This window comes from Phialemonium atrogriseum, assembly GCF_030411735.1.
Source record: "Phialemonium atrogriseum strain 8032-3 unplaced genomic scaffold QBC33scaffold_15, whole genome shotgun sequence".
Classification (NCBI taxonomy): Eukaryota; Fungi; Ascomycota; class Sordariomycetes; order Cephalothecales; family Cephalothecaceae; genus Phialemonium; species Phialemonium atrogriseum.
Genome location: NW_026848152.1, coordinates 321859 through 349049, shown reverse-complemented (window position 1 = coordinate 349049; position 27191 = coordinate 321859). Strand labels below are relative to the sequence as shown.

General features: G+C 55.5%; 13 protein-coding genes across 13 annotated transcripts; 5 read left to right on the top strand and 8 right to left on the bottom strand.

The window, feature by feature from the left end:
* Positions 1-49: 49 nt before the first annotated feature.
* QBC33DRAFT_101018 (putative transporter) lies at positions 50-2250 on the top strand. The gene is made up of 6 exons (XM_060421840.1): positions 50-355; positions 430-648; positions 715-970; positions 1066-1329; positions 1399-1731; positions 1820-2250. The coding sequence occupies exons 1-6, from the start codon at positions 222-224 to the stop codon at positions 2090-2092; spliced, it is 1479 nt and encodes a 492-aa protein (XP_060282684.1). The 5' UTR covers positions 50-221; the 3' UTR covers positions 2093-2250.
* Positions 1816-3350, bottom strand: QBC33DRAFT_588611 (Serine/threonine-protein kinase Nek4; the record flags this gene model as incomplete). Its single annotated transcript, XM_060431553.1, has 2 exons — positions 1816-3193; positions 3233-3350. 2 exons carry the CDS (start codon positions 3348-3350, stop codon positions 2100-2102), a joined length of 1212 nt encoding a protein of 403 aa, XP_060282683.1. The 3' UTR covers positions 1816-2099.
* An 840-nt stretch (positions 3351-4190) lies between these two features.
* Positions 4191-5311, bottom strand: QBC33DRAFT_611681 (uncharacterized protein; the record flags this gene model as incomplete). The annotated part of the gene is made up of 4 exons (XM_060432457.1): positions 4986-5311; positions 4605-4915; positions 4383-4484; positions 4191-4271 (listed from the first exon to the last, which is right to left on the bottom strand). Exons 1-4 carry the CDS (start codon positions 5134-5136, stop codon positions 4191-4193), a joined length of 645 nt encoding a protein of 214 aa, XP_060282682.1. The 5' UTR covers positions 5137-5311.
* Positions 5312-5867: 556 nt separating this feature from the next.
* Positions 5868-7030, top strand: QBC33DRAFT_588609 (Acetylxylan esterase; the record flags this gene model as incomplete). The annotated part of the gene is made up of 3 exons (XM_060431552.1): positions 5868-6542; positions 6635-6787; positions 6851-7030. The coding sequence occupies exons 1-3, from the start codon at positions 6195-6197 to the stop codon at positions 7028-7030; spliced, it is 681 nt and encodes a 226-aa protein (XP_060282681.1). The 5' UTR covers positions 5868-6194.
* A 449-nt stretch (positions 7031-7479) lies between these two features.
* QBC33DRAFT_100972 (regulator of chromosome condensation 1/beta-lactamase-inhibitor protein II) lies at positions 7480-9560 on the bottom strand. The gene has a single exon (XM_060421839.1). The coding sequence runs from the start codon at positions 9359-9361 to the stop codon at positions 7577-7579; it is 1785 nt and encodes a 594-aa protein (XP_060282680.1). The 5' UTR covers positions 9362-9560; the 3' UTR covers positions 7480-7576.
* Positions 9561-9650: 90 nt separating this feature from the next.
* On the top strand, positions 9651-12608 carry QBC33DRAFT_541148 (Sec34-like family-domain-containing protein). The gene is made up of 5 exons (XM_060428134.1): positions 9651-9865; positions 9926-10230; positions 10282-10621; positions 10722-11660; positions 11738-12608. Exons 1-5 carry the CDS (start codon positions 9758-9760, stop codon positions 12368-12370), a joined length of 2325 nt encoding a protein of 774 aa, XP_060282679.1. The 5' UTR covers positions 9651-9757; the 3' UTR covers positions 12371-12608.
* On the bottom strand, positions 12245-13657 carry QBC33DRAFT_541146 (peroxiredoxin-5, mitochondrial). The gene is made up of 3 exons (XM_060428133.1): positions 13210-13657; positions 12995-13040; positions 12245-12885 (listed from the first exon to the last, which is right to left on the bottom strand). Exons 1-3 carry the CDS (start codon positions 13548-13550, stop codon positions 12664-12666), a joined length of 609 nt encoding a protein of 202 aa, XP_060282678.1. The 5' UTR covers positions 13551-13657; the 3' UTR covers positions 12245-12663.
* Positions 13658-13713: 56 nt separating this feature from the next.
* On the top strand, positions 13714-15610 carry QBC33DRAFT_588607 (uncharacterized protein; the record flags this gene model as incomplete). Its single annotated transcript, XM_060431551.1, has 2 exons — positions 13714-14611; positions 14662-15610. Exons 1-2 carry the CDS (start codon positions 14016-14018, stop codon positions 15608-15610), a joined length of 1545 nt encoding a protein of 514 aa, XP_060282677.1. The 5' UTR covers positions 13714-14015.
* Positions 15611-15664: 54 nt separating this feature from the next.
* On the bottom strand, positions 15665-16369 carry QBC33DRAFT_100846 (uncharacterized protein). Its single transcript, XM_060421837.1, has 2 exons — positions 15931-16369; positions 15665-15877 (listed from the first exon to the last, which is right to left on the bottom strand). The coding sequence occupies exons 1-2, from the start codon at positions 16135-16137 to the stop codon at positions 15719-15721; spliced, it is 366 nt and encodes a 121-aa protein (XP_060282676.1). The 5' UTR covers positions 16138-16369; the 3' UTR covers positions 15665-15718.
* A 56-nt stretch (positions 16370-16425) lies between these two features.
* Positions 16426-17700, top strand: QBC33DRAFT_453119 (uncharacterized protein; the record flags this gene model as incomplete). Its single annotated transcript, XM_060424668.1, has 1 exon — positions 16426-17700. One exon carries the CDS (start codon positions 16426-16428, stop codon positions 17698-17700), a length of 1275 nt encoding a protein of 424 aa, XP_060282675.1.
* Positions 17701-18722: 1022 nt separating this feature from the next.
* Positions 18723-20954, bottom strand: QBC33DRAFT_100861 (putative 26s proteasome non-atpase regulatory subunit 3 protein). Its single transcript, XM_060421838.1, has 3 exons — positions 20478-20954; positions 19092-20413; positions 18723-18997 (listed from the first exon to the last, which is right to left on the bottom strand). The coding sequence occupies exons 1-3, from the start codon at positions 20761-20763 to the stop codon at positions 18854-18856; spliced, it is 1752 nt and encodes a 583-aa protein (XP_060282674.1). The 5' UTR covers positions 20764-20954; the 3' UTR covers positions 18723-18853.
* Positions 20955-21517: 563 nt separating this feature from the next.
* On the bottom strand, positions 21518-24266 carry QBC33DRAFT_541137 (transcription initiation factor TFIID subunit A-domain-containing protein). Its single transcript, XM_060428132.1, has 2 exons — positions 22268-24266; positions 21518-22200 (listed from the first exon to the last, which is right to left on the bottom strand). Exons 1-2 carry the CDS (start codon positions 24095-24097, stop codon positions 21943-21945), a joined length of 2088 nt encoding a protein of 695 aa, XP_060282673.1. The 5' UTR covers positions 24098-24266; the 3' UTR covers positions 21518-21942.
* A 690-nt stretch (positions 24267-24956) lies between these two features.
* QBC33DRAFT_100824 (uncharacterized protein) lies at positions 24957-26300 on the bottom strand. Its single transcript, XM_060421836.1, has one exon. The coding sequence runs from the start codon at positions 26036-26038 to the stop codon at positions 25106-25108; it is 933 nt and encodes a 310-aa protein (XP_060282672.1). The 5' UTR covers positions 26039-26300; the 3' UTR covers positions 24957-25105.
* Positions 26301-27191: the final 891 nt, after the last annotated feature.

Genomic DNA, 27191 nt, shown 5'->3' with positions numbered 1-27191 from the left:
TCTCCGCATTTGCTCACTTGCCTTGGCAACAGCCGGGGCCCCAGACGGGGTTCGTGAGCTGATAACTAAGAGCCATTCGTTCCCCTGGAATAATTAAGGGGAGAGAAGTTCACCTCCTTCGAGCCCTGTTTCCTGTCTGACTGGACTCGTTGGACCATCCCACACCTCTTTTATTCACACCACGTCGTACCGTACTTCCTCATCTCCTACCAGCCATATCCATGGCTAAAGACGAGGTCGAAACAATGCACCTCGAAGATGGCGACCTACAGAAGGATGTCGCAGAAGGCGTCATCTCAGGCGAGGAGCGTCTCAGTCCAGAGGAAGACAAGAGAATCCTCCGCAAAGTTGACATGTGGTAATTATGTCCTACCTCTGTACCTCTATTCGTGTCTTCCCAAGGTTGATCTGACACTGAGATTTAATCAGCTTGTTACCTGTCATGGCAATGTCCTACCTCTTTCAGTTCCTTGATAAGTCGGCCCTCGGCTACACAGCTATCATGGGTATCAGGGAAGACCTTGGCCTCACGGGCCAGGACTACTCCTGGTCAAGCAGCATCTATTATTTTGGATACCTCATCGCTTCCTACCCAGCTGGTGTCATTATGGTCCGCTGGCGGGTTGGGAAACTCATTGCTGCTTCGGTGTAAGTGCCTGGCAACTGGCAACCCCCCGATCTCCAAGACTGTGTGCTAATTCCACGTCACAACAGATTGATCTGGGGCGCGATTCTCATGCTCACCCCTCTCTGTTTCAATTCTACGGGCCTACTTACGAACCGTTTCTTCCTCGGGGTGGCTGAGGCTGCCATCGCCCCCGGCTTAAGTATCGTTGTTGCGATGTGGTATAAACGATCGGAGCAGCCGTTGCGCCACGGCGCCTGGTACCTCGGTAATACGTGCGCTGGGTTCTTCGGTGGCGTCTCTGCGTATGGGATCGGCCACATCCAGACCATCGCATCATGGAAGGTACGCCCTGACCCCTCCCCCTTTTCCCCTGGTTCTGGTAGTCCGGGGCTAGAGAAAGTAAAACTGCGGCGAAGCTTACTTACCGCAACTCGCAGGCGGTCTATCTCATATTCGGTGCGCTCACTGTCGCTTGGTCGTTCGCAATCTTCTTCCTCCTTCCCGACGTCCCAGGGAAAGCACGGTTCCTCAGCAAGAGCGATCGGGCCAAGGCCGTCCAGCGAGTGGAAGAGAACATGACGGGCATTAAAAGCAGCAAGTTCAAGTGGCACCAATGCATCGAAGCCATCCTCGACATTAAGACATGGCTGTTGCTCTTGATCCAGGTCTCCAGTAACATAGGCAACGGTGGCGTGCTCACGGTACGAGTACCTCCCATATTGTGCGACATTTGGCTCGTGTATTAGCTGACAAACTTGCCGGTCATTTAGTTTGGATCCATCGTCGTCCAAGGCCTGGGATTCTCCATGTTTAACACCCTGCTGGTGCAGATGATAAGCATTGCCTTCCAACTCGTCTTTGTCGTCACGGCCTCCGCCGGGAGCACCTTCTTCCGCAATACCCGAACCTACTGGATGGCTTGTAACCTCGCCTTCTCCATCATTGGCTCGGCTATGATTCGCGAGATCCCAGACACGCACAAATGGGCACGCTTTATGGGCTTCTGCTTGACCCTTGGCTACACTGGCAACCTCCCTGTACTCCTCTCTGTCGCTTCCGCGAACTTTGGCGGCTTCACCAAGAAGACCACTGTAAATTCATTGGTACGTCCAAATCACATCCCTTCTTCTTTCCCCTGAAAATCCTGAAATGTCCAATACCTTGCTAATGCCAAACTTTGTGGATCATTAGATCTTCATTGCCTACTGCGCAGGCAACATCGTGGGCCCACAGCTTTTCTTTGCCAAGGAAGCTCCATCATATACCTCTGGCTTTTTAGCCATAACTGTTTGCTTTGCCATTGGTTTTGTGGCATGTTTCGTCCTTCGGTTTTACCTCATCTGGGAGAACAAACGGCGAGACCGCGTCGGCGGTGTGCTCGAGGCAGAAGAGTCTAATCACACAACTCTCAACATGATGGATAAGACGGATAAGGAGATCCCTCAGTTTAGATACATGTATTAACATAGTATCAACTATCTAAAACTTCGCCAGTCGCGAGTACACAAGTCCCGTCCCTAATCTTGGTTTGGAGAGGCCGTTGCCAGTTCAAGAAAGTGCGGCCAATTTCCCTCCGGCTGCGACGGCTGTTGGCCCAACTGGGGAAAGGAATGGTAACTGAATTGCCTTCCTCATCCTTGTATGTGTAGCCCTGAGAAGGTGGCCCCTCCGGAGCTGGCCAGTCGATGTACTCAAGAGCCTCTGTGTAGCTGGTTATCTGCCCCCCCTCGCGTCTCTGCTTGACCCAGTGGTTCAGAACCGACCGATACTCAGCAACAGGATGGTCAAGGCTCACGCCTGGATGCTTGACCCACTCGTCCAGCGCTTCAATCTCCTCCGTGCTCTGCTCCTCGTGCGGGATGTCCCGGAAATGCTCGTCGCCGGTGATGATTTCGTACAATGTGAATATGACACCCTTAACGTCATCACGGGTTTTCGAGTATTCCACTCCACCAATGCGAGCCGAGTAGTTGAAATCAAACAGCAAAATGGCGTCTGTCTTAGGATCGACGAGTAAGTTTCGCGCAGCGATATCTTGGTGCATAATGCCGTGTTTGAGGTTCATATCGTCCACAACAGCCGTTAGCTGCTTCAGCCACTCCAGCTTAAACACTCGTGACTTGTTCTCCGCTATTGTGCCGCCAGGGATGTAGAGGCTTGTAAAGCCAACCACAACAAGATCGTTGTCGAGTTTGTCGACCACGAGTCGATCAAATTGGACAATGTTGGGGTGTGGGCAAAGGCGCATCCACAGGTTCATCTCGTCCCACCTCCTCTCGAAGAATTGGACAAGGAAGTAGTATTTTTTAAATACTACCTTCCTTGGCTCTGCGCCCTCGAATGGGACATATGACATAAGATCCACGTTTGGAGATAGACGTTCTTGCTCCCGCAACTCCGAACGAGACACTGTCTGTACCCAGCCTGGCCTCTGGACCTCCTCCAGAGAAGGATGGTGCACGGAGAATGTTTCGTCATCCTCTGGATTGGTGGAGACCGAGATTAGGTTGCCGTTGGGTGAGAGATGAATAGCGTAAACGTCTGGCCCAAGAGCATCGATATGCTCTTGTGATGCTCAATTGCAACATCCTCACTGTCCTGAACTTCGTCCATAGTAGGCAATGATGCGTCGCTGGTCCCAGTCTAGGATATGCCAGGTACTCGGCCCTCCAGGCATCAGAGCTCCGCCGGGCGCGAAATACCTCCACGCATCTTCAATCATCGTTCCCTTCGGTCCACGGATTACTGGGAATGCGGCGAGTCGAATCCAGAATACGCAAAATGGAAGCCAAAACAGGAAGCAAGAGGGTGGACAAAACAAAGGACGCAAGGATGCGGGTAATTATAGAGGGAAAGAAGGACTGAGGAGAAATGGGAGGTGCTAAAATGTGGCCTGCGCCACCACACCTCCTGCATGTTAGCTATGTATCCTTGCCAGTTACTAGCCATAGAGCGTGGATTTGTCAGTGGAAAGACCAAGAAGCTAGGTATGGTATATAAATGGTCTGTGAGGCCCTTCTTGTTCGAGGTTTGATAAACTTAACCGACTCTCTCATGCAAGTACATTCTTGAACTCTGATATTTGTGAGCTTATAGTCTATGACGAAGAACAGTTGCTGCCTCAGCGTTGCGACATTACTTTGCTCCGCGGCCCTGTTTTCCTTATTTTCGTCTCACCCTTCCCGCAGAGTTCCTTGTCGCTAGATGAGAAAATTCCTGTTCGATAACCAGTATTGTCTATATCTAACATGTAATTATCCACAGCTAGCTTGGGTGTCTGGTTGAATTAGATGTTGCCATAATTATTAGGCAATGTTGAGGGCAAACCCCGATAGTAAAGTAATGGCTAAAAATGAGGGATGCAATTCTGATGTCTCGCCCAGAGGTGACGTATTTGATCCTACGACTCGAAATATTTCGGGTCCGTGATGTTTACCCAAGAGCACCCCATTTTCCACCAGCTTCCGCTTCAATCGCACACGCTGACTTAGGTGTGGCAGCATGGCCTTCTTCGGGAGGATTCTGCTCCCATCTGGTAGGTTTTGCCAACCTTCCGAGGCGTCTAAATGAAGGGCAAGAAGCTCAGCAGAGCCGAGAGGCCAGAAATGCCCCTGGCGGCGCTACTCTTCTCACTAGTTGCCGTCTGTGATGGGAATAATCTCCTGTTTGACGTGGTGCTCGCGGTTCCAGATACATCACCAGTGGGTTGTGGCGTCTCGCTTCTTGTACACGACATCACATCTGAAGAGCCCACAACCTGGACAGCTTCGGCATGGATAGTGGTCGAGTTGAAGCAGTTGTCCGCGCTGACAGGTGGTAGCTTCGACGGGTCGTCCGTGAAGACGATGTCCGCGCACTAGTTGATGCTTGCGTTAGCTGTCCGTGTCCCAGGGTGCGGCGTAGGAGTGGGAGCATTGAGCGACGCGACGCGACGCGACGGGACGCCCTAATCGAGGGTTTCTCGCTAGGCACTCACAGAATAGAGCGAAGCCCCGGACTTCAAGGTCTGCACCACCTGGATCGTCGCGAGGTCGCCATTCTTGGGCACCACCCCTTGCGGGGGGGATACTTGGGGAAGGCAGACGGTGCCGGGATACGGATTGTCGCTTGGGCCGGTGAGCCGGAACATGGGCACCATGGGCGAGTAGGTGTCGGGCTCCGAGCCGAGGCCGAGGTTGATGTACATGAGGGCCGTGGCGTGCCCTGCAAACCAGCCCGGCTGCATCGCGAGCGCGCCATTGGTGATTGGCCACGCGGTGCGGTTTTGTGTGGCGGATAGGCCACCACCTAGAGGTTTGGTCCTTTAGCATATGCCAACAACATGCGTCAATTGTCTCGGAAGCCGCCTTGGACATACACGGATATGAACGCTGCATCCCGTAGGGGAATTCATCGTTGACGATGAGGTTGTTGCCTCTCCAGCCGGGATAGGTTATGACGACGTGTCCATGCGCAATGCCAACTAAGAGACACGCGATGGTGATGGAAACAGTCCCAATGCCGGCCATCTCGAACGCTAATTTTGTTTACGCTGAGCTGAGCTGGGTGGCTTGACAAAAGACAAAAGTGCGATGAAAAGCCCAGATAGTTATTTGGGGGGGGCGGCTAGGGGGGCGGCTAGGGAATCCTGAAGGATTCCCGGATCGCGGCACAGCAACTTCAAGAACTAGGTCGTTTTTGGAGGAACCCCCCCCCCCCCCCCCCCCTTCTGACCAGGGTCGTGCTTACGCGGGGCGCCGGCAAGGAGGCCACGTCGCCGCGTTGTCTGCCGGTCATAACCAGAATTTCGCCGCCCGGAAGGACACGGGAAAACACAAGTATAGGTAATGACGAGCCTTTTGGAGCCCCACTCCGACCACCAGGTCGGCGTAGCTGCGCCGGGACGGGTAATTCCCCGCCGTGTAACCCCGGCTGGTGTGGGGCGTTCCGGGTCCGTCATCGGAAAACACTTATACTCCACCACGGCAGTCGGGGTCCGCTCATTCGCCTGGGAGCCCTTGATGACTTCATCACCAGTGATGGATCCCTGCAGGACTGGTGCAAGTGCAAGGGCACACTACCCCTTTCGGAAACCCATACAGAGAGTAAGGGGCATGTCGATCTAGTTGATCTAGATAGCAGATGCATAGAGCCCAGGCAAGCATACAAACCTAAAGTTGAGTTGGGAGTTTAGCATAAATGAGGGATCCCCTACGTGGACATTTAGCCACGAATCTGTATCATATAAAAGTATTGATTTCCGAGATCTTGGATCGAAAGTAGTTCAGCCTATCTGAATATAGAGATTTGGGGATTCGGAGGAATGGGATTTCCTGGTTGGGTGGATCTCCAAACAGATCCTTCTCACCCTCAAGCTTAGCCTTTCGCCCGAATCGGTGCAGATAGTTACAGGTGCGATGTGTGTACGCAGTAGTCCTCCATAGCCCGTACCCTGGTGCTCGGTCGTATATCTAGAGCTAGACTCCCGACTCCCGACTCCAGTTCTCCCTCTACTACCCAGGACTACTATCACCTTGAGCATCATTCCTACCCACCAAGCCACCACAGGTAACCGCACATTTCCACCATGAAGGCCTCAGCGGTGATTCCCCTCCTCGCCAGCCTCGCCAGCTCCAGTCCCGTGGAGCTTGGGGAGCGCCAGTCCTGCCCGGGAGTCCACGTCTTTGGGGCACGGGAGACGACGGCCCCGGCGGGCTACGGCACTTCCCAGGGCCTCGTCAACATGGTGACCCAGGCCTACCCCGGCGCCACGGCCGAGGCCATCACATACCCGGCGTGCGGAGGCCAGGGCCAGTGCGGCGGAGTCAGCTACGACGACTCGGCGAACCAGGGCACAGCCGCCGTGGTCAAGGCCGTGACAGACTTCCACACCAAATGCCCCGACACCAAGATCGTGCTCATCGGGTATTCACAGGTAAGTCCAGTCACACATACGCGCCCCACGCTCTCCTTTTCGAGGCGAGGTTCGAGGATTAGTACGGGTACTGACACGCATTCGAACCTCAGGGCGGCCAGATCATGGACAATGCCCTCTGCGGCGGTGCGGGTACAACCCTCACCGGTAACGCCCTCGCCGCAGTCAAGGCCGGCATCTTCATGGGCGACCCGCACAACATCGCCGGCCTTCCCTACAACGTTGGCACTTGCACTGCCGGAGGAGTGAGTTCCCCCTCTCCCTCCCCTGTCTCTGTGCCCCCTTTCCAAAACTGACAAGGAAAACAGTTTGCGGCCCGCCAAGGAGGCTTCAAGTGCACTCCTGCCGACCCGACCATCCTCCAGTCGTACTGCGACTCTACGGACCGGTACTGCTGCAATGGAAACGATGCGAACTCGCACCAACAGTATGTCAACAAATACGGCCAGCAGGCGTTGGCGTTCATCAAGAAGCTGTTGGATGCCTAGACTTGGCAAGTGTGTATGGAGACAGGAAGATTGGGACGGTACCAAACCAAATGCAGTCGATCAAGACGGATGGATATCTGCTTGACTTGTCTTGAAAATCCTGTACAGTACGAAAAGAAAAACGCCTTGCGCCGTGAAGATGGCCCGGGCAACTTTGCCAATCTTCTTGGCTGTTCCTCTTCGTTTGGATGAAAGTGTGCAACTACTGTAGTCGCGATGGCACATGCTAGTATAACCCATGTTGGTTAACATGGTTATCTTCGCAACGAGATCATGTTGATGCAGCTTCTTGAGTGGAGGGTATCTGATGTGCCTACATACCTATGGTACATACAATACACGGACAGGACATGTATATGTCATCTTTGCCTGTCCAATAGATCCTTACCCGTTTTCCCGGGAAACGCCCACCTCGTCAAACTTCCCATCAGACGAATATCAAAACAAGGACTCCTGTGTAGACTGCAACCAACCACTAGTGGCATCACAAAGGAGCAGTTATCGCCTGACCTAACCGTAGCCGAATAGGCAGAACGAGCCACCCTCTTAGGTTGCCGAGTATACGGCCGTGACATACCTGCCACATTCCACCCTCTGCTCGACGCTAGCCTTCCTGCCCTTTCCACCCTCGCCCAGACGCACAGTTGTCCTGGGGGCAATCTGGAAGCGATTCACATCGCCCTTGATCGACCTCTTCGCATCGCCTTCCTCGCCGTCCAGCGGGCCGATGTAAGTCGGCGTGCTGAGGTTGTTCCTCTTGCCCGTGCCGAGCTGGTAGAACTCGTTGCCCCCCCACCACACGACGTCGAGGCCCCAATTGGTGGCGTTGTCCGACCGCTGTCGCGACGCGGCCGTGTTGGTCTCGTTGCCCAGAACGGCGCACGCGTGCGTGCTACCTACCGAGAGGCTGGATAGCTTGATGGGGACGAGCTGGTTGCGCTTCTCGTCAAACTCGGAGAGGTTCGAGAGCGCCTTGACCTTGGTCGGCTCGCTAGAGATGTGCGTCCACTTGCCGGTGCCGAGGCCGCCGTGGAGCCCCTCTCCGCAAGCCCATGTATCGGCAACAATATTGGCGGGCCCAGAGCGCGGTGGTGAGTCGGCCGTGTTGCCCCGGTTCGTGGTCTTGGCAGCGTCCACGGTGAAGTAGGAGTTGAGGCCACCGGCGGCAATCGACGTCACACGAGGAATCATAGCTGTTCCGCTGTAGAGATCTTTGAACGACAGTGGCGACGGCACATTGATGTGGGGAGACTCTGGCTGGGGCTCGAAGCCGAGCTGACCGGCTGAGTTGTCTCCAAATGAGAAGACACTGCCTAGCTTGTCGAGAACCAGAGAATGGAAGTCGCCGGCAGCTATCTGCGCCACATCAACGCCGCGGAGGGTGGTAATCTCGTGGGGCTGGTCATAAGGAACCTCCTGTGGTCTTGTCGCCCAGCTAAGTCCGGGGATTCCCAGCTGCCCCCTGGATGGGAAGTCCTCAGAGCTTGAGGCGGCCGAGAATACGCGCCCTTTTGATGTAAGCAGCAGGCAATGCTCTAGCCCACTGCTAATGTCGGTGACCTTCTCGCTCCATCCGAGATTCTCTGGCTTCAGAGTTCTATAGCTGATGGCGGAAGGGGTGGACCAGAATGGAATCCAAGAGCTACTCGGCGGTTTTTCTCCACTCTCCTGGTCTGCAGCGGCAATGGGAACCGAGTAGACCGAGCCGCTCGACGATAGAGCAATAATACGGTCTTTTGACAGGGAAAGCTTGACAAGGTCCTTGCCCTTCAGTGTGACGATGGGGGATGCAATGGTCTTCGAGAAGCCAGCTCCCCATTGAACCAGGTCTCCATTTTCTGTTACCGCCGCGCCAAATTTCTGGTCCAGTTTCAGATCTCGAAGTAGCTGTCCGTCAAAGTACGATATCCGCCGCGGGTTCTTGATAACGGGTTCGTTGGAATCGGGCGCAGCGACTTTCCCGGCGTTGGATCCCCAAGCGTAGACCCCCGGATGCTCCCAGCTCTTCTTGACCTGGAGATGCTGCGGGCTGATTAGGTCTCGGTTGTCCTCCTTCGATGTGGGCTGTTTCCTCGGCGTCTCGAACTCGACATCCACATGTCGCGGCGCCACAGGTTCTTCCTTAAAGATGCGCGGATACGCATAGACGGCCGTTCCAGAGGCAATTCCGACTGCCAGCAGTCCGAGCCAGCGGCCGGCTGATTTATTGGGTGGCTTTGTCGAACTCGCATACCTCACATGCTGCCTGGTCAAAGGATGACGGGATCCCCTGGCTGCCGAAGAGAGAAATCTCGGTCGGAGGGCACTGCTCCCTGCAGCCAAGCTCGACATCGTAGGTGGGAGAAGGGGGTTTAATAGGAGACAGATTGGTATGCGTGTAGATTGGCTTGTCGAGGGAGGATTCGGGCATCCTTTGGGTATCAATTCGGGATCTATTCCTCTGCCTTACACCTGGGGAAGTGAGGTCATGGACAACGCAATTCGTAATCATGAATTCTTCCTCTCCCATTGGCATCCCGGTGTCCAGCACCTGAGGTCTGTGCACTAGCTGCCGGTAGGTTCCCCACATGTGGAAAGTTGACCAACCATTGAGGGGCGGCTTCTTCCCACCCACCCGCCAGCTAACTAGGTAGCTACACCACGTTCAAGGTTCGAGGCTGCGAGTTCGCACCATCGTTTCCAAAGCGCAGGGCACTAACATCTCGGCCGGTCGAGTTACGCCAAAAGATGTATGAAGACTCCTGGTACAGCTACGTACCAGATGTACAGCCTAAACGAGGCCCCTCGCAAAATACCAGCCACAGACGCAAGGAATCTCTCTTACAACAACCAAACGTAAGGACAAGACCGGAATCTCAAAATCCGCAGAACAGAACTGACCAAGTCGCGCCACAGGGTACTGCCGAAGTCTCCAACAATGCGGAACCATTGGACGACTTATATGAAGTCGAATCGGACTCCAACTCCCCTCCTGATCCCACAATAGCTCGGCGCGCAAAGTCATACTCGAGCTTCTACGACATTGTGCAAGCACAATTATCCGAGGACGGGTCGAAGAATGGGCGGAAGAAGAGGAGGAAAGACTACGGGTGGGATGCACTGGACGTCGTCCAGCCCGAAGCCTCTAGCCGCCTTGACGACGAATCTCTCCTTGGCCCATTGAACGACGAGCTGCTGGAGGCGAGGCAGCAGGAATACCTGTACGTGTTCGGCGACATTGTACTGATGCGCCCCTGCTGATCGAAAATAAGGCTCTACCACGACCAGCTAGCCATGACAGAGAGGCACCTCGAAACCCTCATCGAGGACACAAACAGTGCCTTGACGGTCCTGGCGTCCCTGTCCGAGTCCTTCCGTTCAGTCGAGGACCAGACCACCTCGTTCCAATCGCAGTGCGACGACTTGCTATCGGAGCAGAAGCGACTGCAGGCACTTGCAGACGAAGTCGGCACCGATTTACACTACTATACCTACCTTGATAACGTTTCCAGGCGACTCAATGCCCCTGGAGCAAGCCGTCTGGTAGATGGCGATCCGTTTGGCGAGATTTTGGATGACTTGGACTCATGCATAGTATTCATGATGAAAAACGTAAGACCTTCCGGCCTTCAGACCATGGATATGGCCATTACTACTCTCTTGTATCTTGTGCCTGGCTTTTGTCGCACCCCTTCCGACTAACGCATTGCAGCCCACGTATAGAGATGCCGAGTCGTACCTGGCGCGCTATCAGTCCTTGATGACAAAGGCCCTCCATCTCCTCGAAGTCGGATTTGCAGCGCGGCTAGAGAAGGCATCGAGCGAGATATCGGCAAAGATTGCCGCGTCCCAATCAGAGTCGGCCCGGCATGCCCTCGCATATGGCCGCTTTGAGGAGTTGATAACCGCGTCTTATTCTCTGATACCAAACATTCAGAAGGTGGTTCTGAGTGCTTACGACCAGTTCGGCAACGCGAAAGAAGGGCCCGTCTTCGATATCTACTCAAATACCGTGAAGAGTCTCTTCCAGGCCTATCTGGCCGTCCGAGATCGGGATCTGCGGCCACTCATCCAACAAGAGTTGGATGCGTTCAGGACTGAAGTCAAAAGCACCTCTGCCGAAACAGCATCTAGGAACTTTGTCAAGCAATGCTTTGAACGCTCATATAGTGAAGCTTCTCTCTTCACAAGGATCTTCGCCATCGACCCACAGTACAGCACGGATCCAAATTCGCTTTACACGGTGCTGAAGTCCTACCATAGATCGCTTGTCAACGCCATCAACGTCGTTCCTCTAGCAACCAACCTCCAGGCGGTTCTACAACCCAGTGACCTGCAGACAATATGCAGCGTGGTGGGATGGGCGATGAACGAATATCTCCTCCTCGAATATGACGAGGAGCAGACAGGATTCGCAGCGCATTGTCGAGAACTGACCGCCAGGCTCCTCACTGAGCATCTGTGGGTGTTCACCGACGCTGCATTCGAAGCCGAGATAGCAAAGTCCATCTCGCGGCCTCCTGTCAACCCTGATACCCTTACAATCGGCCCTGTGACGAGTGGCGTCGCATCTTCCAATGCGTACCCGCCGGTCAAGCGGGCGCTTGAGCTCCTAGTTCTTTTCGACCAATCCATGCCAAAAGAGCGATGCGTAAGTACATCTAGCTGGCACTATCTCCGGGGGGACTAAACTCGGGCCAGCTAACAGTATGCCTCTGTGTGTAACAGCAACGCAGCAGCCCGGTCGTCTTCAAGATCGTCACCGAGTCGGTTGCAGCTCTACGTCGGGCCGAGGCACGTATCAAGGCGAGCAAGAATGGTACCGATCCAGACTTGTTCATGATCAAGAACTTGCTCATCCTGAAGAACGAGCTCGTGTCGCTCGAGATTGGTGATGTGCGCAACCAGGCTCCCGGAATGCAGCACTTTGGCCAGATCTGGGAGACTCTCAGCCCGCAGAACCTGATGGGGATTTTGTCCAGCTTCAGCAGTTATATTCCCGGTTCTTCTCTCTGGTCCCGTGCTACATCTACGTCCCCCGCGCGCATCCCTTCGACCAACGCCAGGGGAAACAGCAACCTTGAGCAGCAAGATGCGAGCGAGCAACTGGATGAGTTGCTACGGCAGTCCATCTACTCCTTCACACAACGGTGGGGGACCTTTGTCAACGATGCTCAGACAGGGAGACTGGGTGCGAAGAGCCTGGCCAAGGTTGAGAAGGAACTGGATGATATCCTTCAAAGAGCATTCAGTAACCAGCCCGAGGTTATGATGAAGCTGAAGGAGGCCATCCAGCTCAATGCGCAGGCACAAAATGATGCCAAGCTAGATAAAAAGGGTAGCAAGATTACTCGAGTTTAGGAATCATCAGAGTCAATGCGCTATTTGGCGTCAAATCGTTGGGAAAGTAACATCTCTCCCTCTGCTTTTACTACTGTTGCCCTGTCGCTTTTCATGGAGTGATGCTCTTTTGCAACCCGCCTTAGAATCAATCATACATAGCACACACTTTAAGCAACCCGCACGGTAAATATCCTATCAAACGGTATCCAGATACCGTATAAACAAGGATGCAAACATATAGATGTACCAAGCTCCTCTCTCTCCTCCACACCTAGTAAAGGAAGCTCTCGCAGCCTCTCCAGTCCCTGCCCTCAGGCATTCCAGTCAGCCTTCTTGGCGGCACCGAGGACCTGGTCCGCCATGGAGACGCTAGTCCCCGTATTGTCGGGCTCGACCGCGATGGACTCGATCTTGCCGTCCCTGAGGACGATGGCGTACCGCTTCGACCTGTCGCCGCCGAAGATGGCGGCCCCATCAAAGGCCAGGTCGAGGGCCTTGGTGAACGCGCCGCTCGGGTCGGCGAGGAACCGGATCTGTAGAGCTTCGGTGAGCCACGATCCAGATCGGGGAGCATATCCAACGTCGGGGTCAGGGACACGGCATCATCCTTCCTTATTTCTCGATAGGAAGTCAAAAACTTACGCCTGTCTCGCTGGCTGGGTCCAGAGTCTCGCCCCATGCTTTCATACTGTTCGTGAGGTGTCAGCTATCACATCACTGGAAATTCTCCCAGCAAGGTCTAGGCCGACCCAACCAGGCCGAACCACCGCTGTCCAACCGGTAGTCCGGCCGCCCGCAGCAGGCAGCCGAACCGCCACTGTAACCCAGGGTTTGTGTGCCGTGGAGAGGAAACTCACACAAACACGTCGTTAACCGAGACGACGGCAACGAGGCCAAAGTCCTTGAGGGCGGGGTGGCGGATGTACGAGGGGATGTGCTTGGCGGAGCAGACGCCCGAGAACGCGGCGGGCACGCCGATGATGACGGCGTCGCTGGTGCGCCCGGCCTCCTCCGCCAGGTTCACCCTGTTGCCGGGCGTGGCCTCCATCAGCACGTCCAGGTCCGGCAGCCGGTCGCCCACGCGGATGGGCACCGCCGCCGTCGTGCGGAAGCCCCGCGCCGCCGCTGCGTGGTGGGGGGTCCGCACAGCGGAGCGGAAGGCGGCGCTCAGTGGCCGGAGGGGAGCGCGGGTTGCCATTGGGATGTTTGCGGGTGGTTCGTTGGAGAATTGGGTGTGTTGGAACGGGGGCGGAGAGCTGTCAGTGGTGCCTAATGAGAATGTTCGGTTGGGCTTGAGGTTGAAACGGAGCGGACGATGATGCGATGTGGTGGGTGGATTGACGCGGTGACATCATTTTCGTGTGGGGTCTCGCTTGCGTCGCATAGCAACCGCGTCTCCTTTATGCAGCGTCTCAAAGCAGAAATATCACCATCAAGCTGTGTTTTACCTCTTCTTCATTCTTTTCATAAGAATGACCTGCGATATAGTCGTAATAGTGGGAATTGAAGGCATAACTCCTATCCTAGCTGTGCTTGGCGGTTAGGATGGACATGAGAGACGCTGCACGGCCCAGATCCATCCAGACTTCCTTAGAAGCCATCGTCTTCATGATACCTCCCTGAAATCCACTCATATCAAGTATATCTGTACAAAGATCTCTTCATGGATCCACCTACTCTCACAAACGACCAGTTCGAGGCTCTTCTAGCCCAGATCGCGGATTACCAGCTCGCACACGGTTCACTCCTTAGCCTCCCCTTATTGAGAGAAAGGCTCGACTCCCCCGTGCCCATTGCCCGCCCCGTCGGTGTGAGCGTCTTTCCGACGCCATTTCCAAGCGCACTCTTTCACGACGCCTTGAGTCTCCAGCAGCCCATGAACAGGCTGTATGTCCAGGTAGCGGGGGACCCCGAGTGGCTCGGGGAAGTGTTGGCCGAGCTGCGTCAGCACGACGAGTTTGTCGCAAAGTTATGGAGCATCTGGGAGCGGGTGCGGGACGAGGGCGAGGTGCAGAGCCTTGAATGCGGTGTTTGGAGGAGTGACTATATGCTCCATGCCTGCACGGCTGGCCTGGCCAAGGAGGACCGGAGCGCAGTAGGCTCCGGAACCAACCCCTCCAAGGAAAGGACTCCGCGAGAAGGAGAGCCGCGAGAAGGAGAGAAAGACGCCTTCTTGAATTCGCAGCTAAAACAAGTCGAGTTCAACACCTACTCCTGCGCCGGGGGTGGACATGGAAACATCGCCGCAGATATGCATTCGTATCTCGCGGCTAGGGGACCCCATGGATCCACCCCTCCGGCCCGCACAGGCGTAATCCCCCAAATAATACCATCCGCGACGTTGTGCAAGCGATAGAGGCTGCGCACAAGGCTTACGGGCCTCCCATCCAGGGGGCCCTCACCGCAGTGCTCATGACAGTGCAGCCCCGGAACTCGAATACCTGCGACGAGCGACCGATTGAGTATGGCCTGTCGGGGTGCGACCCGCCCGTACCCTTATTCAGGGTCGAGTTCAACGGCGAGGTCCTGCGGCACTGCCACCTCGGACCTGGGAGGGAGCTGCTGTACCGAGCCCCCTGGGCCAGTGAGGCCGTGGAGATCTCGGTAGTCTACCAGCGAGCAGGCTATGACGCTTGCGAATATGACGAACAGGGAGTGAACGCGCGGTTGCTGCTGGAGCGGTCGAGAGCCGTCAAATGCCCCTCGATCCTAGGCCATCTGGCTGGCCTGAAGAAGGTCCAGCAGGCGCTCACTCGGCCCGGCGCCTTAGAACGGTTTGTGGAGCCAGACATGGCTGAGCAAATCCGCGAGGTTTCCATGCCCCTCCGTGCAATGGACGCCACGGAGGATGGGTTGGCTGGGAGGAGGCTAGCCATCCGAGAGGAAACCGCAAAGGGTTACGTCTTGAAGCCGTCGCTCGAGGGCGGGGGTCATAACGTCTATGGTACCGACATAACCTCGTTTCTGCGCGGCATCCCGCAGGAGAAATGGGCGAATTACATCCTAATGGGGAAGATCAATCCCCCTGTTATAAACAACGTGCTTGTGTCATACCAGGAAGTGTATTACGGCCAGGTTGTCTCTGAGCTTGGCGTCTTTGGAGCATGTCTTTGGCGGCGGCGTCGAGTAAACCAAGAGCCAGTTATACTGAATAACACCCTGGCCGGGTGGAGCTTCAAGACCAAACCCGCCGGCGTCAACGAGATGAGCGTGGTCAAAGGATATGGGTGCTTCGATTGCCCTCGACTCATCCCCTAGGGTCGGACAGTCGGTGCTGTAAAAAGTCGTGCCACGCCTGGCTTATAGCAAGGAACTGAGATTATGGCATCCCCGTACGTCGGCGGAACCGACGTGGGTTGAGTGAGGTTAGCTATCCTTGGAAGCCTTGTCGAGCAGGGCCACGATTCGTGACATGAACTCATCCTCCTGGCTATCTTTCAATAATGACCCCCCAAGTGAGAGAACCTTGTCTCTTGACTTGAGCCCTTGAGTGATTTGAAGATCTGATTTGGGAACATTAAGGGCCTTGCAGGCGGCGTCAGTAGACATTCGGTGGTTGAGTTTCGGATGGTTCATACATCGCTGAGAACCTTGACGACAGCCTTATTAGCCTCTCCTTCTCGTGCCTGGGCCGCTACACAGATCTCGATTGCATCATCTGTCAGCGCGGTGACCCCCTCGCGCGATTTGCTAGCGCCCGGTTTGACATGGCATTGAAGGTAGACCGCTCCGAAGGGGTTTTTCTTGGACGCGGCAACATAGCGGATGGCACCGGCAGATGCCATCTTTCTGAGAGCAACAACACTCAGACGCTTGGAGCTTCGAGATGTACTAGCTCAGAAAAGTAAACAACACGTTGTGATCCTTTCGGTTGTCACAAGCCGACCGTCGGAGCGGTAAGTACCTAGCTAGGGTGCAAGTCGGGAGCGGGTCTGCGGGGAGCTTGCTGACGTGACCCGCATTTCCGCGCGGCCCCACTTGCGGGGGGCAAAAGTAACCATATCGGGCTTTCCACCTTCTTCCACAACTCCAACGTTCCCCTTGTCGCACCGTTGCACTACCCTCACGCGCCCATGGAGTCCGAGGCCGAGAAAGGCGACATCCAGACCCAAGTTCTCCGAACCACACTCGCCGAAATCTCCACTTCGCGACCAAATCAGGGCGTTGACTGCTGTGTCATTTGCCTGGACGAGATCTCCGATCCGAGCACCGCCCACCCTTGTGGCCACGCCAACTTTGACTTCCTTTGCCTTGTGAACTGGGCCCAGCTCCATCCGACATGCCCGCTGTGCAAGGCAGCCATCCGAGAAGTACAATACGGAGCTTCCGCTTCCGAAGGCGGCACCGAGACGGACTTCAAGGTCTACAAGGTTCCCCAGCAAGACGAGCAAAAAGCAACCGCCAGGTCAAATGTTGAGGCCCCGCAGAGCACCGCGTCATCACAAAGAACCTTTGAGCACTACTTCCTTGGCCGACACCGTTCACACCGCCATCGAGGCCAAGGAGGTGGCTCGCGCAGGGAGCCAGTCCCCGCCCCGCTCCCGATACCGACCCTCGACGAAGCTATTCTCCGCCGGCGGCACATCTACCGCAACCAACTATACTCCCTCCACGTCGGCTCAAACCGACTATCCCAATACCGCGACCTAACACCCGAGCTCTTCGCCTCCGACCCGCACCTCGTCTCGCGCGCCCGGCAATGGCTCCGGCGCGAGCTACAAGTCTTCGAGTTCCTCTCCTCCGGCAGCGGCAGCAGCGGCAACAACAACAACCCCTCGACCACACAAAACAGCAGCAACAACAGCAACAGCAACAGTGGCGCCGAGGAGGCGGACGAGCGGACCCGCCAGCGGCAGCGGCGGCGACGCGCCAACAACGCCGAGTTCCTGCTCGAGTACACGGTCGCGATCCTCAAGACGGTCGACGTGCAGGGCAGCGCGGGCCAGGCCGAGGCCATGCTGTCCGACTTCCTGGGCCGCGACTGCGCGCGCCTGCTCCTGCACGAGCTGCGCGCCTGGCTGCGCAGCCCGCACGGCTCACTGGCGGCGTGGGACCGCGCCGTGCAGTACCCGGAGCCGAATCCGAACCCCAAGCCCGGGTCGAGGTCGGGGTCGGCCAAGAAGAGGCGGGCCGATGATGACGAGGGTGCGGTTGATGAAGGGGCGGACGACGACTGCGCGAGAGGAGGTCGCGGGTCGGAGACGGGTGCCGGGATGGAGGTGCGGCCCCGGGGGGATTACTGGCGTCCTAGGAAGAGGAGGTCTGAGTGGGGTGCGACGACCGACCGGCGTGGGGAGGGGACGGCGTATGTGCGACGGGGAGATGTGGGGAGACATGTCCCGGATTGAAAGGCTCTTGGGATAAGAGTGTTGATATTGGGAACAGAAATGATATGCCGGGAACATGACTGGTATGCTGCTCGGAACGGGAGACCACCGTTCAAGCAGTAGGCGCAGCAGATTGTGTGACCAATCTAGACGCCGTGACAGGGCGTGGGCACCCCCGTTAAGAGTCGTGAATCTGGAGCTTGAAGTGGTACCATGGTAAGCCAGTCGGTGGCAATCCCTGCAGGGGGTTGACTTGTTGGGGCACGATTCCATCCACGGGGTGACCCTTCCGTCTCGACGGACTTGGTGTGGCACAAGATTGGAGGATACCATGATATATGTCCTTAGGTCGAGCTCTGACTGGGCTACTCAATAGAAAGGATATGGATACTAAGCGTTGGGTGTGGATTGAATAGATGCTGTCGTTTAGAGGGAGAACTGGGAGAATAAGATAGAAAACCAAGAGACACCTCTTTACGTTTTGTCCCGGTCAGCATGTATTAATCGCATCTGCATGTTCGCTTCATGAGTTGTCAAATGGTGCTTACAGCTGGATTACTTGCCATGTCGAACTGACGGAGAATGGGCAAACGGTATATACTGTGTAGACCCAACGCCATGCTGAAGCAGCCCACTGATGGCCACCCAACATCTCCAAGGCTTCTCTACCTGCAACATCACAGAAAGAGGTCTCTTTACCTGACTGAAACCACCTCTTGAGGTCCAGTTTACCCCATTCACGAACTACATTCAAGACCGAGCAAAAAAAAAGCATATTTGGTGTCGTTTGATGCATGTGACAAAAACAATATCTAATACACGGCATTCTTCGATTTCTTCCACTCCTTCGAGGCCCCACGCTGCTGGGGTTGCCGCCAGCTTGCTCATCTCGGCCCTTGATTCCTCTCCCCATTATCCTAGAGTGGTCGTCCCCAGCCACACGCAAAGAGAGAGAGAGAGCGGTCCTCGCCTTCCAGACCGGCGATGATAGACCACGCCACCCAATCTAGGGAAAAAAGACACGACCACGCAAGAATTACTAGGTTGGGCAGAGACGGGAAAAGGGGCAGAGATGATGAAATAATAATAAAAAGAGGCTCCCCCTTTATCTTCCCGATTGTCTTGCAAAGTTTACACGGAAGGGCGAAGAAAAACCAAAACGCGGGAAAAGATATTACATGCCCTCGAACTCGCCGCCGAGGTCGTCCTCATCCAGGTCGCCCTCCTGTATCTCCTTGGCCATTTCACGCTCGCGTTCTCTTGCTTCCTGGGCATTCTTCAGCTCGAGGCGGTGTTGGTTCATGGGGAAGCGCATGGCCTAATTAGAAGAACAACCCGTTAGCATAAACATGTTTTTGCTTCCCAAGGAGACGAAAGTGAAAAGGAACGAGCAAAGAGGGGGCTTGGCATACCTTCACGCTCTCATCGTGCAACGCCAAGCAGGCTCGAATACGGTCGTGGAAGGCCTCGCCAGGCTCCCTTGTGGCGTAGACGTCACCGATCTCCTTGCTCTTCATAAACCCGCGCTCGCGATCGAGAGTGGCCTCGATGACGCCGTCCCGAATAGCCTTGGCCACAATGTACTCTGCGCTCTCCTCGGATCCCAGGTGCAGGCGGATGCAGATGTCGCGCAGCGAGATGCGGCTGTAGCTGAGCGACATCATGCGGATGCCCGTCTTGATGACATTCTGGCGCAGGCGGAGGATGAGCGTGTAGGTACCGTCGCGGCGGAACGTGTCCGCGTGGTCCGCAATAGTGGTCTCAAAGTCCTCCAGGTTGCCGACTCGGACGGCCTGCACGAGGAGGAAGTACGGGTGCAAGGGCTGCTCCATTGTGGTCTCCCGGAACGTTGCACGGTCGGGAATGTCGCCCATCAACAGCTCCACCACGAGCAGAAGCTTGGTGGCGGTCTGGCTGAAGCCAAGGGCGCAGGCACTGCTGGGCGCCTTGCGGGTTGCCGCTGTCAGGTGCTCGTGTGCCTCGGTGTAGCGCAGCTGAATGGCCCGGATCCGACCGAGGTAGTACAGGAAGCGCGCGACCTGATTGTTGGCCGCATTCTCGGGGAACTGCGTATGTGAGACGAGGAGATCGGCTTGGGCGATATGGGACGTGAACAGGTAGTTCCGGAGCAGAAGAACGATGACTGCGGCTTGGGTGTCGATGTCCTTGCGCAAGACGGCGGTGCGGAGGGCGGCGAGAAGGGTTGGCCGGATAGCGACGATCGGGGACTGGGGCGACGGGGGCAGCGGAGCCATGTGCTCACAGAATAGAGAGTAGTAGAAGTACACCTTGGCAGAAAGAGAATCTAGCGTTCGGCGGTTGAGAGAGTGGATTCGATCGGACAGCTCCTGCGAGAACTCGGCGCCTTGTTGGTACTGTTTTGAGTCAAAGAGATGGACCTGGATCAAGATGCCTAGGAAGACGTCGATCTCCGGGATGATCTCCTTGCTCTCCTTCTTGATTCCGTTCTTCGCAGGGCTCTTAGCCTCGCTGTCCACCTCCATCTCCGAACCGGGTTGACGCCCAAGGGGGACGTTTTCCCTCCCGATCGCAGCCAAGAGCTGATTCGCCACCTGTGCTCCGGCCGAGGTATATGTTTCCGAGATGACTTGCGCAATGATGTCCGGTGTCAGTCGTTTACGAAGGGAAGAGATGGACCGAAGCGCCCGGAGAGAGAACCTTGCGTCGAACAGGGCGACGGCACGATCTAACAAGGCAAAGTTGGTTTTGATGTCTGCAGCGCGAGGCGAGTGTTAGTATCCGGGAAGTGCATATTGAAGATGTAGGCGGACACGTACCATTGATTGCCTGGATGACGGGGTCGATCTTGACCTCTGCCTCAGCCTTCTCCGAGTCTTCCATGGCGACATCCCCGTCGGCATCGTTGGGCGGAGGAGCAGACGATTGCTTTGAACTCTTCGACGGCGGTACAACTACGGTCATCTCGTCCTCGCCCTCCTTGGCCGGCTTCTTTCCCTTGTGCTTGAGCGATGACGCCTCATCCTTCTCCTTCATCTCGATATCTTTGCCACCTCGGTAGCCACCGTTATCAACGGGTTCCTTATCCGGCGTCTTTCCGGGCATCGCGGCGGCTGCGTGAGATGTGATGGGCCAGAGGGTGCCTGCCCGACGGACGGGTTATGGTGATGAGGGTGATAAAGACGAGAATATGAGCCGAACTCGCGAAGCGCGCTCCTTGCTGGGCCAAAATGAACGGACCAGGTGACGCCTATGAGCTGGATAGACTCGGAGTCGACTAAACCGAAACCGTATCGAAATCGAAATGAAATAAATGCTCGTGCTTGCACTGGCAGGGAAATTGTTATCACCGGTAGAAATGGCAGGGTTTTCCTCTTGAGGTTTGTTTGCTTGACGTGATGCAAGAAGAAGCTCAGAGATTGATGAATCGGCCAGGGCGTTTGTTACCTAGCAGGTGTCGGACACGGACCCACCGCTGTATTGGGGCGTCAGGAGGGATAGAGTGTACCTGGATTGACGTGGAAAAGCCCTGCGGGTGGGAGGTACCACACTAAGCTAGGATACGTAGACACAGTGCCACGTTCCCCCAAAGCCCATAAATATAGATCTTCCACACAGTAGACTTCCCGCCTAGCTGGTGCTGTTGACGTTCGCTTGTGACGTTGTCCATGTGCTGCCTTGGGAAGCTGGACTTTCGAGTAATTGGGCATTACTCAGCCGCAATTGCTTGCCTGGTGATGGAATTTCGCCCAGATAATCGCATTTGCGACGCTCTCGACAGCACCCCTGCCATTTCATGTGCCGTTAAGCCACAGGTGCATGTCCACATGTTTTTTCCCAACTGCATCTCGTGATAGTCCTGGCCACTAAGAATGCTTTCCTAGAACTTCCCTCCAATCTCCCTTGCTGCCCTACCTAGTGTGGTGCCCATACTTGGATAATGAGGATTACCTGGGAGGTTAGAATAGACTTAGTCGATACGCAAATTCATTTGCACAAAGATGCCAGCATGACGGGGCAGGCTAGCTGCAAGGCACTCCGTTTCTATTAAATCCCTGTAAAGACTATCGTCTGCCGACTGTCTGCGGGGGGAAAAGGGAAATCATAACTAATGCCGTCCTTGGTTGCTCATACCTGGGCCAAACTCCAGCCAACCATGGGGAAAAAATACTGAGCAATTGTCAGAATAACTTCACTCTGAGGCGATCCTTAATTCCAGTCCCGAGCCTAAACGCCATTCTAATTCCCAAATGCTGCTGGGCGCGCCAGCAACAGGGAGACCCTCTATGGGTCCCCTTTGCCTGGCATGACCTTTGCCGCCTGGACAGCGCTCATCTTGGTGATCCAGGCTGCCGAAGGTTGGACCTTGCGTACGGTGCGCAGCTCGTCGCTCGAGTAACCTGGAATGCGGATGTTGTAGGTCCGCTCGAGGACAAGTTGGATGTCACGAATCTCGAGAACCTTCGAGCCACGCTCTTTGGAGTTGCGGCAGGCAGTCTGTAGAACGTTGTCGACGAAAGAATCGGCCAAGTTGAGGACAGACTGAACGTTAATATTAGTACGATATACGAATTTTCGGGGGAACGGCGGGCAGAGGGCAGCAACTCACTTCCTCAACTTCGGGTGCCAACAAGTTACCCTCCTGTCCTTCGGCGGTGCCACCGCAGACTTGTCTCACCAACTCGTCAAGCTTCTTCTTGTTCAGGACGCGCTCACCCTCCCCTTCGAGCTGGTAGCCGGGCGTCTTTGGCAGGGCGGGTTGGCCCATGACGCCTCCGGCAAGGCCGCTTCCGCCGCTGTAGGTGGGTCGACCGTATCCAGGTCCGGATCCAGTCATGGAGACTGGGTTGGGAATCTGCGTGGCTTTCTCGGGGAGTATTTTGGGGATGGGCAGCTTAGATTGCAGGGTCTGACCAGTGGGCTGAGGCGGATGGGCGTGGGGGTGGCCCTGCTGCGATGGGTTCATGACTCCGGCTCCAGAGGCTTGGCCACTTCCAACACTTGGGGCTTGCCCTGGCTGTCCAGGCATAGATACTGAACCAGTGCGCTGGTTTGCGAGAGTAAGGGCGGCCGTATGAGAGAGGGCTCGTGGTGCGCCGTTGGTTGGGGTGGACGATTGAGGAGTCTGCACGCGCGCAGAACCTTGAGTGGGGGTGTTTGCGGAAGGGACACTAGATGCGGCGGACGCCATTGAGGTGTTTAAGGTAGGAATTGGATTTGACGCGGGCTGCGTTCCTGGCTCGGTTTTTATAACCCGAGGCTGCTGCTGAGTCGTAGGCTGCCTAGTCGTAGTTTGTTGCCCTTGTGGGCCTGGGGCTTGAGTGGTAGAAGACATCGACCCTTGAGAGACTGGGGGTGATTGTGCCTGAGAATTGGGAGGTTGTACCGGCGCCGGTTGTCCTTGTCCTTGCTGTCCTTGCTGAGGACCTGGCATTCGTCCGGCTGCAGCAAGTTGTTGATTCTTTGCAGCCTCGATCGCGGCATTCACCGTGGCCGTTGAACTCTGCATCGGGTTGCTTGGATTCACTCCAGGCCCTGTCTGGGCCCCTTGGGCCCCTTGGGTCGTGGCTGCCCCATTTGATTGTTGCTTCTGCTGTGCTGCAGCCAGCTGCTTCCGGATGCTATCCACAAACTTGAGGGCGTCGGAATAGGCTTTCTGCAACTGGGCCTTTTTCTCTACAACACTCTTTTGCTCCTCTGGGGAGAGTGGATTCCCCTTATCAGTCCGCTCCTTGATGCTCTGATCCAACTTCGCCATATTCTGCCGGGTCGACTCCATCGTCAATAGACCCCGTGTATATTTCGTTCTCATCTCCACAGCCCACTTGGCTTTGTCGGTGGCCTGTGCCGGGGCCAGGATATGGAAGTTCATCTGGCTCAGGTGGTTGACAATATGGTCGGGGACCTTTGTTTGCTGAGGTGCTTGGCTGGCTCCAACGCCGGCATTGGTGCTCACTGTCGGCCCTGCCACTGTTGCCGCTGTTGCCGCAGGGGTTGCTTGGGGTGCGTTCCCTCCACTCGCAGCGACGCCTGTTCCAGGACTTTGCATTGTTTGTTGACCTGTGGCTCCCGCCGGTGCTGTTGGGTTGCCCTGGGGCTGCCCAGCAGCCTGCCTCTGCTGTTGGGCCGCTTGCTGCTGCTGTTGCATTTGGAATTGCCGTCGTTGTTGTATCTTTGATGTGAGCATCTTGCCAAAGTCCAAGATCTTCTTCTTTGCTTCGTTGTTCTTGGGCGATCCGGCGGGGTATCCATCATGCATCTGCCACAGCTGAGCCAGGCCCCGCTCGTACTTCAGTTTTTCTTCGTCCGTCAGGTAGGTAATGCTGCGCATCTGGTCAGGCTTGTAGAGGGTCACTTGTGCCACCCGTTGGGAAGCAGCCAGCTGCGCTGCTTGAGAGTTATTTTGGGCCTGTTGCCCCTGCGGACTGGCTTGGTTCATCGCGGCAAAGTGAGGGTGGTCAGGTAAAGGTAAGGTGGCAAATTAGGGACAAACTGGATATAGCTTTGGAAATGAGGAACAGGCAGTACATGCGCTCCAAGCTGAATGAAACGTTGAGAAATATGGAAGTTGGTAGGTTGACAATAGTTGGACTTCACAATCACATCACATCACTGGGTTCTTAGTGTTTAAAGGTTGACGTCTAGGTCTCTCTATGTAATTGGCTGGATCGGGTAATCAAATAGCCGAAGGCCAGAGCGGGCATGACCATCTAGACCCACCCCTCCCCATACAATATGTGTATAAGAGGATCAAGGGATGGAGAGCAACTGTTTTCCTCAACTCCAGATGCCATAGCCAACACATTCTAGGAGTAACACCGCCCCTTCATTGTAGGCTGAGCCCTACCTATCTACTTCATATGGCTAAGCTAGGAACATAATGAAATCCTGTCTATCTAAATACCCAAGTTCTATGTGCAGCAACAAGTATTGGTAAGCCCTAATACACCCGTTCCAGCGCAATGAGATGGCCTAGCCCATTTGATGAACCCTCACCCAAGTCTATCCAGTATGACAAAGGAATTGGTACAGCGCCGTGCTCAAATTAGCGTGAGGACCGTTGCCTGTCGCCTGTCGCCTGTCACCTGCCCACTCCCTGATGTCACCTATCGTCTCTTATCATCTGCCGCACTCCAACGCCATGGTTGAAGCAGATCTTGCAACAACAATAGGCACTCCAAAAGCTGTTGATAGGCACAGGCCAAGACAATGTTGTTGAAGTCCCTTGTCCCCATCCCTTACCCCCTGCTATGCTTCCATTGTCGAAATACAGCTAGGACTGGAAGAAATAAGAAATAAAATGGTGGTGAAAGGAATCAAGGTTTGGATAAAAGATGCCACCTGCACCAGCAAGATGCTGCACCGCCGTCATGTCATCCTTTTTTTTATGTGTCGTAATCGTCGTTACAGGCTCCGGTTTCGTGGGGGCCAAGTCGTGGTATGGTTGCTATGGAGAATCAATCTCCATGGTGATATAGTCGAGGGTGTAGTAAGGGAGTTCCTTGAGGGCGTCATCATCCAGAAAGTCGTCATCGCTCGTGGGGGGCTCGTCCATTTGGTCGATCCTCGGCAGTGGGGGATCTGTGAATTGCAAACTCCGGCGGTCACCAACTTTCCTCCGCAGTCGACGGGCACTTGACCCAACCTGGTCGGCCATTACGAATACTCTCAGGTCCTCCCTGTCGGTGTCGCTCCCAATGCTCTCGGCGATGGTCCGCTTTCCAATGCTTCCCGAACTCATGCGCTTCTGCCGTCTCTCAGCGCGGCGTTTAAAGAGGAACTCTTGGTATTCGTCCTCGTCAATATCTGTTTCATCCGAGTCGGAGTCGTCGCAACCCAAGTTTTGGAACTTGTACATGACGGTTCGGTCAATTTCCGGAGGATTCCGGGATCGTGACCGACTCCGTTCCGAGTCGGCATCTTCGATTGTGTGGGGCCGAACAACGCCAAGCCTATCATCGTCGCTATCGTCAAAGTCGCTCAGCTCCTCCACGGTGAAGGTCGCCTGAGTGACAGTGCGGCTAGGAGCAACACGGGGCGGTGGCGGCGGCGGAGGTGGTGGCTCTGGCTGTTCCGAACTCACACTCCCACTCTCAGACGAGCTAGAGTCGGAGGGGGCGGAAGACGAGCTGGACGACAGGGGTGAGAGCTCATCGGGATGGGTTGGCCGGGTGAAGCTGAAGTGTGGCCCGTTCCCCAGCGGCCGGATGTTGGACCGTTGAGACATGAAGTGAGAGTTGGGCTGGGGTTGGGGTGCAAGTCCCCTGACTTTCGGGGTGTTCTTGCGATTGGAGACCGGCGAAGCGGTGATTGGGGTCTGGGGCGGTGACGTTGGGTCCACGCTCTGATAGATTTTCAAATCCGGTGTCGTAGGCCGCATAGTCGCTGGCAATGCGACCAAAAAGCTTCCCGGCCGACGACCTTTTGTCGATCGATCTCAATGATTCGAGGTCGATTGGTGGTGGGGGAAGCAAAATAGTGGGGAGAGGGGCGGGAGGGGCTCAAGGCGTCAGCACCCACAAGATGAACCTCCAGCGAGGAGAAGATAAAGGGCTTCGGTTGGTTGTCATGATAATTTCGCGCGAGGGGGGGAATGCGATATATCGTGCAGCACAGGACATTCCCAACGCTACAGGGAGGGCTCTGGGAAGGAACTGGGCGGCGACTAAGAGCAACCGAGGGAAACAGGGAAGGAGGTGGAGGTGGTGGAGGAGTTGCAGGAAAAGAAACGAGGGAAGAATGGGAAGGGGAAAAAAGTCTGGCAGGCTGTAGGTAGAGCGCCGGTACTGGAGGAAGTTGGGGAAGAAAACCCTGTGCGGGTTTTGTTGCAGCGAGGGAACGGCACCAGATAATGTGCTGGCAAGTCGGGGGTGTGCGCCGGCATAGGGATTAGGGGTGAGGAGATGACTCCAAGTTATATTGAGACGCACAACCTGCTTGGTCTTTCGACCTCATTGGAAGATATTGGAGAGAAACAAGCCCTGATCCCCAGCCAGCGGGAAGGAATCTGTTTTGATACAATTTCAATGAGTCAATTAGTCGGTCAGTCGGTCGGACAGCGCAAGCTTTCTTCTCTTCATCTCCATTGCTTTCTGGCTGTTTTAAAGCTTGTGAGATTGGAAGCGGGTGTCAAGGCCGCAGAATCCAGGTTGGGCACTGGACAGACCCATCTGACAGTATATTCGCTCATGCTAAGTCGACCGCAGCGCGGCGGCTCGGCGGGAAGAGGGCGACTCAACAAGAGTAATTGAGAGGCACTTCTCCCATCAGCCTATGTCGGAGTGCGTAGCGGCAGCTTTGGGCAGCAATGCTCCAAGGAATCCCTGGCTCCCCCAGATGATGTCTTTCCGTCAGCGGGAGCAGCCAGATCCAATACGGCTGGCTCTGGTCGACTTGAAACGTATTGTCCGCGACTCAAAGGAAGGTACTTAATGCTGTGAAACTCGGCACGAAATCTCTACCTGGACTTACAGCGTGAGTTGTCAAGTTGGTCGAGTCTTCAGCTGCAAGGCTGTATGTATGTACATGTACCC

What these genes read in the sequence shown, in the direction of transcription:
- QBC33DRAFT_100861 (XM_060421838.1), bottom strand. Translation starts at nt 20,763, where the DNA reads ATGCCCGGAAAGACGCCGGATAAGGAACCCGTTGATAACGGTGGCTAC. An exon ending in CGTCATCCAGGCAATCAATG is followed by an intron (nt 20,414 to 20,477) that starts GTACGTGTCCGC and finishes CTCGCGCTGCAG; the next exon opens with ACATCAAAACCAACTTTGCC. An exon ending in TGCACGATGAGAGCGTGAAG is followed by an intron (nt 18,998 to 19,091) that starts GTATGCCAAGCC and finishes TCTTCTAATTAG; the next exon opens with GCCATGCGCTTCCCCATGAA.
- QBC33DRAFT_541148 (XM_060428134.1), top strand. Translation starts at nt 9,758, where the DNA reads ATGTATGAAGACTCCTGGTACAGCTACGTACCAGATGTACAGCCTAAA. An exon ending in GCGAGGCAGCAGGAATACCT is followed by an intron (nt 10,231 to 10,281) that starts GTACGTGTTCGG and finishes ATCGAAAATAAG; the next exon opens with GCTCTACCACGACCAGCTAG. An exon ending in TAGTATTCATGATGAAAAAC is followed by an intron (nt 10,622 to 10,721) that starts GTAAGACCTTCC and finishes AACGCATTGCAG; the next exon opens with CCCACGTATAGAGATGCCGA.
- QBC33DRAFT_541137 (XM_060428132.1), bottom strand. Translation starts at nt 24,097, where the DNA reads ATGAACCAAGCCAGTCCGCAGGGGCAACAGGCCCAAAATAACTCTCAA. An exon ending in TGGCACCCGAAGTTGAGGAA is followed by an intron (nt 22,201 to 22,267) that starts GTGAGTTGCTGC and finishes ATTAACGTTCAG; the next exon opens with TCTGTCCTCAACTTGGCCGA.
- QBC33DRAFT_101018 (XM_060421840.1), top strand. Translation starts at nt 222, where the DNA reads ATGGCTAAAGACGAGGTCGAAACAATGCACCTCGAAGATGGCGACCTA. An exon ending in AAACTCATTGCTGCTTCGGT is followed by an intron (nt 649 to 714) that starts GTAAGTGCCTGG and finishes ACGTCACAACAG; the next exon opens with ATTGATCTGGGGCGCGATTC. An exon ending in AGACCATCGCATCATGGAAG is followed by an intron (nt 971 to 1,065) that starts GTACGCCCTGAC and finishes CGCAACTCGCAG; the next exon opens with GCGGTCTATCTCATATTCGG.
- QBC33DRAFT_100824 (XM_060421836.1), bottom strand. Translation starts at nt 26,038, where the DNA reads ATGCGGCCTACGACACCGGATTTGAAAATCTATCAGAGCGTGGACCCA.
- QBC33DRAFT_100846 (XM_060421837.1), bottom strand. Translation starts at nt 16,137, where the DNA reads ATGGCATCTGCCGGTGCCATCCGCTATGTTGCCGCGTCCAAGAAAAAC. An exon ending in TCGTCAAGGTTCTCAGCGAT is followed by an intron (nt 15,878 to 15,930) that starts GTATGAACCATC and finishes GCCGCCTGCAAG; the next exon opens with GCCCTTAATGTTCCCAAATC.
- QBC33DRAFT_100972 (XM_060421839.1), bottom strand. Translation starts at nt 9,361, where the DNA reads ATGTCGAGCTTGGCTGCAGGGAGCAGTGCCCTCCGACCGAGATTTCTC.
- QBC33DRAFT_541146 (XM_060428133.1), bottom strand. Translation starts at nt 13,550, where the DNA reads ATGGCAACCCGCGCTCCCCTCCGGCCACTGAGCGCCGCCTTCCGCTCC. An exon ending in TCGGTTAACGACGTGTTTGT is followed by an intron (nt 13,041 to 13,209) that starts GTGAGTTTCCTC and finishes CCTCACGAACAG; the next exon opens with TATGAAAGCATGGGGCGAGA. An exon ending in ACCCAGCCAGCGAGACAGGC is followed by an intron (nt 12,886 to 12,994) that starts GTAAGTTTTTGA and finishes GAAGCTCTACAG; the next exon opens with ATCCGGTTCCTCGCCGACCC.